This window comes from Aphelocoma coerulescens, chromosome 11 (assembly GCF_041296385.1).
Source record: "Aphelocoma coerulescens isolate FSJ_1873_10779 chromosome 11, UR_Acoe_1.0, whole genome shotgun sequence".
Lineage (NCBI taxonomy): Eukaryota > Metazoa > Chordata > Aves > Passeriformes > Corvidae > Aphelocoma > Aphelocoma coerulescens.
Window position 1 is genome coordinate 7,412,496 of NC_091025.1, and position 13,904 is coordinate 7,426,399.

Below are 13,904 nucleotides of genomic sequence, written 5' to 3' on the forward strand. Positions count from 1 at the left end.
TCAAGGGGACCTTCCTTTGGGAAATGATTTTGTGTGAGTCTGTTCCTGCGCTGCTTTTGACACGTCCTGAGAGCATCTCAATGAACTGCCTTGAGCTGCAGGGTGGGGAAAAGGAAGTTCCTGCCAGAGGATGGAGCTTTTCCCCCCTTCCTGTGCCCGGTGCCGTGCATGGCACGACCGCAGCCCGTGCTCGGTGGCACACCCGGCACGGACACAGCACGCTCCGGTCCCCGATCGCTCAGCAGCCACAGCTAAGCCCCGCTAATGCCTTGTGGACACGCTGTTGCTGGGGCGACCGTGTACATATTGCACAATCTCCGAAACACTTCCCTCTGTTTGTAGCAACTCGCGCTAGAGGAGCGGCGTTCCCGCATAACCTCATCCCACCCCAGACGCGGCCGAGCCAGCGACTCATTCCTGAAACGGGATGACTCCCGGGAGGCTGCGGTGCCCAGCCTCGGGGGAAGCGAGGGGCGAAGAGGATGAGCGTGAGCACAGAGGGTGCTCTGAGGTTGTGCTTATGCCCTCCTGCAAGCTCTGAGCTGCACCGTGAGCGGTCACAGCACTCCGGACTCTGTGTGAGGGTGGGGAGAGGGACACAGCCCTGGGAGGAACCAGCCCAGCAGCCGAAGCTGCACCTCGGGGATGCAGCTGTGTGTGGGCCTCGGTGTGTCTGGGGTGAGCGCTGGAGTGTTCGGCTCATTTAGGTCCCTGGGGCAGGAGATAGCCTGGGAACATCCTGACCTTGATTAGAAGGGAAAGGTCCCCGGCAAGATGGGCCGTGTGCATGCTCCTCCGCCACATCACAGGACCTGTGCAGCCTCCCTCTCAACTCCTGCCCGTCCCGTGGGCTCCGGACCAAGTCACAGCCCCCTCCCGGGCTTCCTTTTCCGGGCTGCGTGAGGAACAGCGGGAGCCGGCCAAGGACCATGCTCCATCCCAACAGGTCTGTCATGGTGACAACAAACGCACAACAAACCCCAGCCCTTAGGAACCGAAACCTGACCTGCTAAGCCCGACCCCGTGGGCAACTCACCAGCCATGGCTCAGCGCTCCCCTTACCTGGCTCTCCCCGTGTGCCATCGCTTGGCTCTTTGGGCTCTGCAGCCCAAGGATCAGCTGGAGCTCTTACAGGAGAGCTGCCGACATGCCCAGCTCCTCCTCCACCTGCTGCCGGCGCGGAGGATCCGGGCTCCCACGCTGCCCACCGCTGCCAAGTTCTGCTGGATGCTCCAGCAGACATTACCTGGCTCCTCTCCGGAGCTGTCAGCTGGAAGCAGAGCCAAAGACACCTGCTTTGGTGGGGAGCTGCAGGGCAAGCTAAGGATAAGGCTTCATCAAGACTTAACCACCTTCCTTTGTGTGGCAACCCCCAGTTATTCCCTCGTCCTTAAACCAGAGAGAAGTTTACAGGTCTTCTCCACCTTCTGCAGGTGGGATGGCACCCCTGGGTCCTTGCTGGCCTGCACAGAGGCTGGTTTAAGTTCCCACTTCACAGCCAGGCGCTGTCACCTCTGAGCCCTGCACTTTGGGCGCTGCTTTCATACTGTATGAGGAGCAGGAAGAATGTGTGATCAGGAGAGTCCTCCTGGTGGCACCTCTTCCATGCAGCTCCCAGGCTCTCTGGCTATATGTGAGCTCTACCAGGACAAACTGGAGAGAGGAAAAACACTTCTTGGAGAGATCTGCCTGGACTCTGGCATCAGATGAGCCTCCACACTTGCTGTTCCCACCCTAGACTCTCCCCTCCAGGATATCCTTGCCACCCTGCCTCTGTCTGAGCTGTGAAAGAGCAGCTCCTGTGGAGCTCCCGATGGAGGGGCCACAGGGCTGGTTTGGGGGCATAACAAAGTGGGGTCCTTCATGTGTCTGACCAGCTGGGGCTACCCAAAGTGGCCAGGTGCTGTGACACACCTCCGGCCTCTGGCACCAGCCCTGGCACTCACCTCTGAAGTGGGAGGTAAAGTTAATGATCTCAAACACCCAGAACTGGCTGGTGGTTACCTCTGGAGGTCTCCAGACCCTCCTCCAAGAGAGAATCAGTGTGAATGGGTTGCTCATGGCTTTGTCCAGTCAAGAACTGTCAAGAGTGTCCCAGGAGAGAACAGGTGCCCCTCAGCAAAGAGGGGAAGGTTGTCGCTGGGGCTGTGCCCCACAGCAAAAGGCTCTGAGTGCATGAGCAGAACTGATGCCCTGTAACAGCTCAGCCATGGGGACACCTGTGTCTGTCCTTAACCTGCAGCTTCTCTGCACAGGGACGAGGGCAGACAGACCACAGGCTGCCAAAGACTGTGTTGTTTGAGCTACTTCCTGGTTCCAAAATCTGCTGATTTGCCCGCAGGACCCCCAAGGCAGCAGCAAACCCCACACTGTGTGTCCTGGCTATGCACAGCTCCTGCTGACGCTGCAGCTGATCATCCACAATGCCCAGAGCACTGGGATCAAAGCGGGCTGTGGGCAAATAGCTGAGGTGGGGCAGTGAGTAAAGGATGTGGGTTGTGTTGGAGCTCCATGACAACCACAATATTTGGGTACTGCCTCAGCTCGCAGCACCCACTGGGAGCTCTGCATGTGGTCATGCTCTGGCCTGCCAGGGTGGGCAGTGCTGGTATGTGGCTGCTCCAAGGGTGTCTCACTGGGCCACAGGTGCTCGCCACAGTCCCTGACACACCAGAATGGTTGGCAGTGTCTCCTCAGGCGGGGCAGTGGCCTTGGTCCATGGTGTCACCCACCAAAGGAAGGTTGCTCTAAGGAGGGGCACGGTGGCTGTGTGGGGCAGGGGAAGGAGCTGTAGGGTAAAGCACAGCAGCGCTGCCAGGGCGCGTCTGTGCTGAGCGGGTGGCGGAGAGACCTCGCGGGTTTATGGTGGGGCCTCGGGGGGTGCTAAAGGGACCTTGTGGGACAACGCTGGGGCTTTGTAGGGTGATGGAGAGACCTTGTGAGGTGTAGGAAAGACCTGGTCAGGTGCCGGTAGGGTTTCGTGGGGAAGCAGAGAGGCTTCATGGGGTGGTGGAGGGTGTCCCAGAGGTGGTCCGGGTCCGCTGCCCGGGCTCCGTCTCCCCGCCCCGAGGGCGCTCCCGCCGTGCCGCGGCCCGGGGGAGGCGGGCGGGGGCGGCCCGGCCCCTCCCGTCGCCATGGCGGAGCCTTAAACAGGCGGCGGCGCCCGCCCCCGCCCGCCTCAGAGCGCGGCGCCGGGAGGTGAGCGAGTGACCGGGAGGTGGCTGAGTGGCCCGGAGGTGAGTGACCAAGGGACCGGGACGCCCCGCACTCGCGGCCCCTCCGGTGCCCGTGCAGGGGCCACTCCACGGGGAGGGGGGAGCTGGGGGGGAGGGTGAGCGGGGGTCGTCGCTGCTCCGGCATCCCCCAGGCGCCGGCAGTGACCTCCCAGCCGGGCGGGGAGAGCCCTGGCGGGCGCTGCGGGGCCGTGCGGGCCGGGGCGGCGGGAGCCCGCGGGAGCGCGAGGCGGGGAGCAGACCGGCGGCATCCCCGCCCCGCCGCGCCTCCTTAGCGACGGTCGCCGGGCAACGCCCATCCTTCCTAGCGACGGACTTAGGGACCACTCCCCGGCCCTCGCCGAGGCTCCGGGGGCCCATCCCGGCCTCTCTCACCCGGGCACCCACCGGGCAAGGTACCCGCCCTGCACCTCGGGGTGCCGGAGACCCCCTTGAGTACTGGAGCTCCCCCGGGTACAGCCTCACCCAGTCCTTCCTGGCCGAGATGCTGTGGGTACTCGGCGCGTGGTGAGGGATGCTGAGCCACCAGGGCGAGGCTGGCGAGGCGACGGCAGGAGGGGAGCGGGGATGGGGCAGCAGCAACAGTGCCACCATTGCGTGCAGAGATCTGTTGGCAACTTGCAGGGCATCGCTCTTGGCCCAGCTCTGGGGGCAGGTCACAGGGCTGAGGTGCTGCCAGCTTCACACAGAGGGATGCAGGCAGGGGAGAGGTGGGGCTGAAGGCAGGCGGTGGTGCTGGTTCTCCTGATCTGAGAGCGGGAGGAAGGCGGACGCATTGCGTCATTCCCGGAGAGTACTCCCGAGGGGACAGGCTGATGCACTCACTCCCCGCCAGCCCCGGAGCTGACAGCCTCGCTGCTGACAGCTCTCGACCAGGAGCCTCCGTTCCCCAAGACACGTTCTTGGCTTTCGGCCTTGGGGCTCATCCGACGCTGCCATCAGCCCTCACTGCACGCCCGGAGGCGCTGCCAACGCCCCGATCCTGCTGCAGAGCCTCCACCCTCACCGACCTTCCTTCTCCTCCTCCTCCTCCTCCTCCTCCTGCCCTCGAAGGCCTGTGAGCAGCCAGCTGGGCTCTGCCGTGCAGCCAGCAGGAGCCTGGGTGGTGACAGGCCCATCTGCCCCTGTCCTGCAGCGCCATGGCTGGGAACGCTGAGATGGCATCCCTGGAAGAGAGCTTCCGCAAATTCGCCATCTACGGTGACACCAAAGCGACGGGGCAGGAGATGAATGGGAAGAACTGGGCTAAGCTGTGCAAAGACTGCAAAGTCACCGATGGCAAAAGCGTCACCAGCACCGATGTGGACATTGTCTTCTCCAAGGTGAAGTAAGTGACTTGGATTTTCAGGGCCTCCAGCCTCCTGGAGGGTGAGGATGCCTTTGCAGTATGGGCAGGGTGGCGGTGCCTGGGTGTGGGGGTCCCCACAGAGCTGTGCTACCCCAGCTGTGTCCGCAGGCTGTCCATCCTATTTGTCATAGATCTGCGGGTGCTGTTTGTGGTGTCCCACCTTCAGTTGGGACATGTGGTTGCTTCTGCAAGACCTAATAATAAATTAACCCAAGTTTGGGGGTGGGAGGCTCAGATTTGGTGCAGAGATTGTGCCCCTGCTCCCACTCCAGGCACTTGGAGTGGGCCTGGTTGGCTCTGCCAGGTTCCCATCGCTCAAGAAGGTGCCGCAGGAAGCAGAGGGTGCTCAGGGTTGTCCCATGTGATGTGGCCCTTCCCTGAGCCTGGCCAACCAATGCCCAAGCTTGAGGAGGACTCTGGTCCATGGAGGTCACAGGGGCAGCTTGAAGGGCTAAAAGGCACCCAGAACTGCTTTTAGGATCCCTGGGGACACAATGATGCTTCATGCTCCACACAAAGGTGCAGGAACAAGGATGGGTGGAGAACCTGCTTCCTACTCATGCTCTATCCAGACATTCCCTTGTTCCTGGGTTCGGTCAGGACGAGCTGAGCACCGGGAGGTTTTTGGGGTGCAGCAGGGCAGGTTGCTGTGCTGCCCCAGAGATGAGGACCAGGAGCTCAGGGGAGAGATGCTCTGTGCACGTCCTTCCAAATTTGACTGGAGGATTGATGCCTGCCAGGGGAGAGAGGGTGCTGGGCAGCCCAGGCAGGCTGGGAGCAGTGGGAATGGGTGCACTCCCCTCCTGACACCAGCACCAAGTCCTAGATCACTTCCATGCACCCTGGTTTTTGGTAACAGGGACTTCAACAGCATGTGGCTGAAAAGCTCCTGGAGCTCAGCATCAGCTGCGCCCAGCCAAACCCATTTAGCTGTAGCTGAATTTCAGAAGTGGGTGAGGGGCCCGAGGGTAGTGTAGGACAAAGGCAGGGTCTCTCTGATGCAGCTCATCCCATCTGGGGGCATGACCCAAAGAGGTGCTGGTGACAGCCTGAGTTTTGTGCTTGCAGAGGGAAGACAGCCCGTGTTATCAACTATGAGGAGTTCAAGAAGGCGCTGGAGGAGCTGGCCCCCAAGAGGTTTAAGGACAAGAGCAAAGAGGAGGCGTATGAAGCCATCTGCCAGCTGGTGGCAGGGAAGGAGCCCATTAACGTGGGCGTCACGGTGAGCGGGGAGCCCCTCAGCTGCTGGGAGCAGGAGTGGTGGTCAGGAGGGAGGACGGAGCTCTGCCCACAGTGTAAATGCTTTCTAGGAGACCCCATGGCCCTGGGGGGGTGGAGGGACCTGGGGGTTGCACAGGGCACGAGGGGCACAGCAGGGTGGGTGTCAGGAGCTTGTGTGGGGCAAGGGATGGAACTTGTGTGGGAAGGGGATGGAGCATCTTCTTGACTGCCGTGTCCCATCTCCCCACTGCAGAAAGCCAAGACCGTGGGAGCCGTGGAGAGGCTGACAGACACCTCCAAGTACACGGGCTCCCACAAGGAGCGCTTCGACGAGAGCGGCAAGGGCAAGGGCAAGAGCGGGCGGGAGAACATCGTGGACACCAGCGGCTACGTCAGTGCCTACAAGAACGCGGGCACCTACGATGCCAAAGTCAAAAAGTAGGGACGGGTGCCCGTGGCGCCACCGCCCCGGTCCCTGCGCGCCGGCCGTGGGCTCGGTGCACTGCCCTGGGACGTGCCCGCGTGAGGTGGGGCCCGGGAGGCTGCGCTGGGGCCAGCCCCAGGCTGGCGGGGTGTCGGCCGCCCGGCGCTGGGGGAATGCGGGAGTCTCTGCCCCAGCGCTGCGTCCGTCCCACCCTGTGCTCTGATCCCCCCGCCCCTCCTGCGTCCCCCGTGCTGTCACCCCCAGCCCCACACCGTACTAACAGCGCTGCTCCTCAGGGCTGCCCCGCCCCGCCGGCACCCAGACCTTCCCTACCTCAGCCCCGGCTTTCGGGGCACCCTCCCTTGTCCCACCGGGGACCGCAGCCTGTCCTCCCCTCACCTCCCGGGGACCTGCCTTAACCCCGCACCAGTTACACCACAGCCGCCTCCTTCCTTCCCCACCGGTGCCCTCACCTCGCGGCTGCCTGCCTTTGCCGCTTGCCCCGCACCGCGGGAGCCTCAGACCCTGCTGTTTGTGCCGGAGCTGCCGGGATGCTCCTGGCCCAGCCCCAGGATGCACCCCAGGAGAGCTTGGTCTTGCCTGGCCGTAGGCAAAGGTCTCCGACCTGAATCCCCGTGGCCTCCTGCTGCCTTCATGAAGCCCAAACCAAAGGATGCTGCAGACCCACGCTGTAACCCGGCTCTGCAATAAACCCCGTCCGCACTGACGCTCCGGTCTGGTTGTGTTCATGGACCGAGCAGCTGGAGCCCCTCTGGCCGCTCGCTCGGCCGGACAGAGGGGGCTCGGCCGGCCACGCTGCCCCAGGGCAGCTGTGCCGGGGGCTTGGCCCTGGCCACCGAGGATTTTGGCAGCTCCTGGCTGGCCCCGAGTTGCCTGAGCAACCGCAGGCACACAAACACGAGCGCCTGGCTCCCACTCCTGCTCTGTTTGCAACCAAACACACGAGCTCCTGGTAACGATCCCTGGGAACAGGCTGGGCTCCAGGATGGGACGGCAGCTCCGGGATGGGATGGTCACTCCGGCGGGTGCATGAAACTGGGTGTAGGCGCTGTGACCCCAATCCCAGGCATGGGCTGAGCCTGCTGCAGTGCTGCTGGGGTGGCAGTGCCAGGATTTGCAGCTGCATATCCACCTCCAGGGTCATCCATTCGGAGCCAGGCTCCCTAAATAACCCACAGGGATTATTTCCAGGTGCCTCAGCTGTGGCGCTGACACTGCTCAGGCTGTGAGGGATGTGCCAGGGGCACACACATGGCTTGGACAGACTCACTCACTGCCAAGGCACAGCACTGCACGTCTGCATCCCAGACACCTGCTTTGGAGGACACAGGAGAAGGAAGAGGTTGTCTTCTTCTGGGCTGGATTGAGCCCCATCCCCAGTGAGGGTCTACCAGTGCATGCTGGAGTGAGGGTTGGTAGAAATTAGCTCTCCTTTCTCCTTTGAACAGGTCAGAAGGAGTTTGTGGCTGTCTACCCCTAAATGCTCTTTCTGAACATTCAATGTTCCTCCAAAAAATTGTTGCTTATGAAGGGAGAAGGGGGGGACTTTAACCCTTTGCTGACTCCATTGCCCAGCTGCACAAATGAGGTGCAGAATTCCCAGAGCCAGGCTGCCCTGCATGCCTCGAGGTCTGTGAAGGTGACAGCCCTGTTCTTGGAGGCTTGGCAAAGGAAAAATATTTTGGGAAGAGGTGAGCAGGTCAGGCCCCACAGGACTCATCCCATGGCTGGGTGTGTCCTTGGTCGGGACCTGGTTGTGGAGCACAGGAGCTCCAGTGTGGGGACAGCTCTGAAGGGGAGTTTCAGGTGTTGATGAGTTTTTGATGTGTGGAAATTAAGACTGGGAATCATAGAATCTCAGAATTATTTGGGTTGGAAGGTACCTTAAAGACAATCTCATTGCAATCTTCATGCCGTGAGCAGGGATACCTTCCACTAGACCAGGTGGCTCCAAGCCCTGTCCAACCTGGCTGTGAATATTTCCAAGGAATGGGGTATCCACACCTTCTCTCTGGCCAGCCTGTGCCAGGGCCTCACCACCCTGCTGCTGAGGTGATGCCACTGCTGCTCCGGTGATGGATCATGCAAGGCAGGGACTGCGGGATCTCCAGGACAGCCAGCTCTGCTGAGCCTCCCCGGCAGCCGGTCTCTCCCTGCTCTCAATCCTGAGCAGAAGCTGCTTCTTCACAGCCCGTGGAGCCACAGCACAGATCAGGTAACAGCTCACAGCTCTCACAGCTCCCACGTGCTGCCACCCCCCCATAAAGATGCTCTCCACCCACTCCAGCGCCTCTTCAAGTCCTCCACTGCATTCTCCACAGCTTACATGGAATTTCTCCCCTCCAGCCTTCTTGGTTCTCAAGGAGGCAGCTCCAGTGCTCCATGTGTTCCCAGCATGGGAAAGGCATCTCGGTCCTGCCAAAGCAGCCCCAGGAGAATTGGCACCAGTAAAGACCGACTGGATCTGTTGGCTGCAAAATGCCCCAGGATCAGCATAAAAAATATCACATCCTCTGAAATGATGGGACCAGCTTTCTGGGAAAAGCAAGATATTGATCTGAGTCTTCACCAAAAAGGGGAATCTTACTAAATACCAGTGTAGCAATATTCTGAGAGTTGTTGGCTGTGTGTGCATGTCCAAGGCTCCCCTGTTCATCCTTGCAGGAGGGTCTGAATGCCCTTTAGAAACAGCATCTGCAGTACTGAGGCTGTGACCTGCAGTACAGATACATCACACGGTCAAATCCACAGGTAAGTGCAAGGAACATGGCCTTTAAACACCAATCTTTCTGAGCAGTGTGGGCAGGAAAGCAGAGGTTCCTGGAGTGGTTGGCAGTGGAGCACAGGATGGATGAGGAGAGGCCGAGTTGGAGTTCTCAGCCCTTGGGAAGACCAAAACCTGAAGGAACTTCCACAGGATCAGCAGCTCCAGCTCTTTCCCCAGTGAATCTTGAAGAGGTGCCACAGGCTGCTGAGACAGCGGAGACCTTGAGGCATTAATTGCAGATCTACTCTGTGTGATGAAAAGCGACACTGCCCAAACCAGAGGGCCTGCAGCCATTTCCCTGTGCTAATGACCTTCCTCTAGCCAAGAATCTGCTCTGAGCTTGGCTCCACACCCGCCCAAGACAGACACTCTGCAGCCAGCCTGCAATTCCCTGGAAGCAGAGGAGCCAGCAGGAGGAAGGTGTGAAGGTGTCTCAGCCAGTGTTGGTGTTGTGTGCATTGATCCAAGCTCCAGACATGAAGATTTTTTTCTCCTTCCCACTTGTTCCTTCCCCTTGGCCACTCTCTGGCCACGCTCCCACAGTGGAGAGACACACCAGACCTTGCCCCCTGTGGTGTCCTACCACCACAAACTGCTGCCTCCTCTGGGTTTTAGACAACCAGACTCTCTTACAAGCTAATATCCCACCCTGCCACTGAGATGTGCAGCCCAGAAGGATCAGCTGGGTGGTTGCAATTAATCCAGCTGTAAAATGTGTTTTCTGCCCCCAAGGCCCCTTTCCCTAGAGAGTTTCTAAAATCATCTGGGGTCATGGCTAATGTGCTTCATGCTTTGACAGCAAGTTGTGTGCTGGGGATGAGGGAACTGGCTCCTCTGAGAGGACATTTTTCTCTAGAATGAGCAATTTGACCAGACATGCCGATGAGGATGGATCACTCTGGTCCTCAAGGATATAGATTTGTTCCCAGAAGAGGGAGACAGTGGATACCAATATGTCCAGGGAGGTTTTACCCTTTCTGTTCCTGTGCAGGGTCACCAGGAAGAGCTCATATGCTGCCCAAACATCTGCTCCCCAGGGAACATCCCTCTTGGTACAGAGCAGGTCCTTGGTCTTGGGCCAGCCAAAATAGCTTCCCTGTGGAGCTGTACCTGCCCTGCTCCCTCAGTCCTTTTCCATTTCACTGCTAGCCTGATGGACACTGTTTTCCAACAGACACAGACAAGGCTGTAAATCATGTTCAGACAAGATTCAGAGTGCAGCTTCTGTCACCTAAACTTGAATTCAAACTTGTCCTGTCAGTGCCCTGAGATTGGCTTGGCCACGTGTGTTCCAGGCAATACTTCACTGCCAGCCACGTGCTCCAGCACTGTGCTGGAATATTGATTCAGTACCCTTTTAGATGGAATTAAATTAACTAAATTACCACCTTCCGGCATGGCATGGTTCCAGATAAAATGTTATTATCCAGGACTCACCCCTGCATTTTGTTAATGTAATAACTGCGGCAGAGCCGTAAGAACACCGGGGGAGATGGGAGCAGGAAGATGCAGAGGAAGAAAACAAAAGGCAAGGATTGCATTCACCAGATATGCAACACGAGATACCATGCAAGGTAAAACTGAACATGATCCATATTTGATGTCTGGTTTGTTCCCTGTACAGAGCACGATTGCATAATTGCTCTGAACTCCAGAGCTACCCAGAGCCATGTGCTGATGCACATCTTCCTAGTGGGGATGATGGTGCATTTCTCAGGACTGGTGCATTTCTCAGCTGGAAGAGGTGTTTTGGGAACATTGTGGCTGCTCTCTTTGGTCAGCTGTGGCAGCAGGATGGTTTGGGGGTAGTAAGGACCTGGGTGAGATTTTTTGCAGAAAAATAATTAAATGGTAAGCAGGCATTTGGGAGAGGGCACCTGCTGCAAGGATATTTTTCCAAAAGTGATCCACTGATTTCAGCATGGAACCATAGAATGTCTGGGACTAGAAGGGACCTTAAAGATCCTTTAGTTCCAACCCCCTGCCATGGGCAGGGACACCTTCCACTAGACCAGGTTGCTACAAGCCCCATCCAACTTGGCCTTGACCACTTCCAGGGCTGGGGCTGCCACAGCTTCTCTGGACAACCTGTGCCAGGGCCTCACCACCCTCACAGGGAAGAATTTCTTCCTAATATTCGATCTAACCCTGCCCTCTGTCAGTGTGAAGCCATTCCCCCTTATCCTGGCACTCCATGCTCTTGTCCAAAGTCCTTCTCCAGCTCTCTTGGAGTGCCTTTAGGTACTGGAAGTTGCTCTAAGGTCTCCTCTTCTCTTCGCTAGGCTGATTTCCATTTATTCAAAATCACACTTTAAAACTTTTGTACTTGGAGCTCTAAGTTTAGCCCAGAGCTCTGTATTTCAAGACCTGCAGCTACAGCCAAGATTCATGTTAAGATTTCATGCAGAGCTTGTTGACAGTCATTAATAACTGATAGAAACTGTTCCAAGAGATCAATAACATGTGCTGAGACAGCTGGAAGCACATCAGTGGAGCTCTGTGATTGCAAAAGGCAAGTCTCCTCTCTCTTGTTTTGACCTAAGATATTTTTCTAGGAAAAAAATGGTTTCATCAGACACAGAATATTCCACCAAACTGGCATTTTCATGACTTGGCTTAGAAGTCTGTGACCAGTTCCAGCCTCATTAAGTGTATAACGTGTCAATGGTCACCAAAATAGCTCTCTGCTGTGTCCCAAATCCACCCATTTGCCAGCAGTGGGGGGCATTATAAGAAGCAGACACAACTGGAGGAATTCTGCTGGGATGCAGGTACCACCTCCTGCCATGACAGGTGAGTGGTCCCCTGCCTGTGGCCAACCCACACTTCTGCCTGTCCTGCAGAACAGCCCTGGGCTCCTTTAGTTTTGTCAATTGTTTCAATTCCAGTCTTGGAAATAACACCTGGGAACTTGGACATTTTCCAAAACAACTCATCTGAAGGAAATGCAGGGAGAAGGGTGGGTGGACTCACAGGTGCTGCTGTTCTGGGCATCTTTCTAACAGGCTGGGCTCTCCTAAGGGACAAAAGGGACTGTGGGATCCAGCAGCTGGAGGTTACACACAGCAGAAAATCTCCAGGGCTGCCTGTGAGAGGCTGCATTCTGTTTGTAGGAAAGCTTGTTTTGGTCCTTCAGCAGCCCAGGTATCCATCCTGTGATGCTCTGGCTTCCTTAGAGTGACCTCATTCTTGCTGTACCATGACTCCAAGCTCCTGGGAAATGCCAATAGGGCACAGCTGGCCCTGGCACCACATGCAAGTTATTGCTCTGCATCAATTCTTGTGAGCCTTATGAACCACATCAGCCCCCATTTACTCGATACCCAGTATCTCTGAAGGCTCCCTGCATTTTTCTTTACTCTGTGTGGGTGTTTGATTCCTGGAGATGCAGTAGCTGGAAGCAGCAGCCTGATCCATCTCCTGTAGCGTGGAAGCTGCTACATGGTTCCTCTAAAGCCTTTCATCCAGCTACTGAATCAGATAATCCCTTTGGGATGAGACAAGACATAAAAAAACAAACCCCAGATTCCCAGAATCACAAAGGGTCATAAATGTTACAAGAAATGAATCACTTTTGTACAGTTTTCCCCATGTCTGGTAAGTCCCTTGGAGCTTTCCAATGGTGCTGCTGAGCCCTCGGAAGCGATGAATGTCCAGGAATGTATCATGGTGTGAGTTTAAGCAAACCCTTATGTCACTGCTTTGAAGTATATGTCTCAAACACACTTCTAAAGCAAAAAAAGAGACATTTTCCAAGCATTCCTGCATAGGTGTGCAAAAAAATAACCTAAACAAGCAGTAAAATCTGAAACACACCAAGATAATCTGGAGTTTTGGCAGGAAGCTCAGGTGATGTCAGGAAACAATTCTAAACAGAAATGTTTCTATGGATTTTTTTTTTTTTCCCTGAGACCTAATAGGAAACAGATTTTTGCTTTGGATTTAAACACTTCCCTGCAGCATCTGCAATGTTATCCCTGCCTTATGCATGTCAGGAACAGGAGGGTATGGAGCAGAGGGGAAAAGCTCAGCATCCTCCTGTTCACATTATTGATACAGGCTTAGCCCGTCTTGGGACAGTCATGCAACATCATTTTCTTGGGATTATTACCCAGTAGACTTCAAGGTAAATCACAAAACCCAACGAGGCTCCTGTCCATTGAGGTCCATCCTTCCACCCTCATAAATCCAGCAAGGATTTCTTGCTCCAGTGAGACGGAGCTTTGAGAAGAACAAGGAGCTCAGGCGGGTTGCTGTTGTTTTCCCGGGACTCGGGAGAGGCCGGCTGGCAGCTGAGCAGCTCCTCTGTGCGGCAGCTGCTGGGCCAGCACGGCTGGGACGCGGGGGATGTCAAACACTGCGCGGGATGTAAACACAGAAACTCCACAGGCACCGTCTAAACACGGGATCTGTCCGACACCAAAGCTTGGAACTGTCAGTGGGTTCACAGGGCACGGGCTGGAGAGGACAACAGTGACCAGCCATTTGTTTATGCAGTGCTTATTTATCAATGGGATAATAAAAATATCTTTATTTTATGTTTTAATTTTTTTCAGAAAACATTTCCCCCTTATCCTAAACCACCGTGTGGCTTCCCCTTTTCCATCCTCCCTATCAGATCTGCCATCTAAAAGCACCTAACAGAGCTTCTACATCGATGTATTTGCAGTCAAGGCGGCCAGCAGAGAACGTCAGACACCAGCGACTCCAAAATCATAAACCCAACACCAAAACCAGCCTCTGAACCACTGCCTGGAAAGCTTATTAATAAAGAAATTAAATAAATTATCTTTATGTCAGCTGAGACTGCCAGTAGCAACACAGATGATAATGGGTAAACCCAAGGGAATGTTCAAGACTTGCAAACCCATCCCTGAGGTGTGACACAGC

The 13,904-nt window shown here is 56.5% G+C and overlaps 1 protein-coding gene across 1 annotated transcript; it reads left to right on the forward strand.

Moving 5' to 3' along the window:
* The first annotated feature begins 3,164 nt into the window (after positions 1–3,164).
* Positions 3,165–8,434, forward strand: TPPP3 (tubulin polymerization promoting protein family member 3). Its single transcript, XM_069026726.1, has 4 exons — positions 3,165–3,236; positions 4,369–4,560; positions 5,650–5,803; positions 6,056–8,434. The coding sequence occupies exons 2-4, from the start codon at positions 4,373–4,375 to the stop codon at positions 6,242–6,244; spliced, it is 531 nt and encodes a 176-aa protein (XP_068882827.1). The 5' UTR covers positions 3,165–3,236; positions 4,369–4,372; the 3' UTR covers positions 6,245–8,434.
* The last annotated feature ends 5,470 nt before the right edge of the window (positions 8,435–13,904 follow it).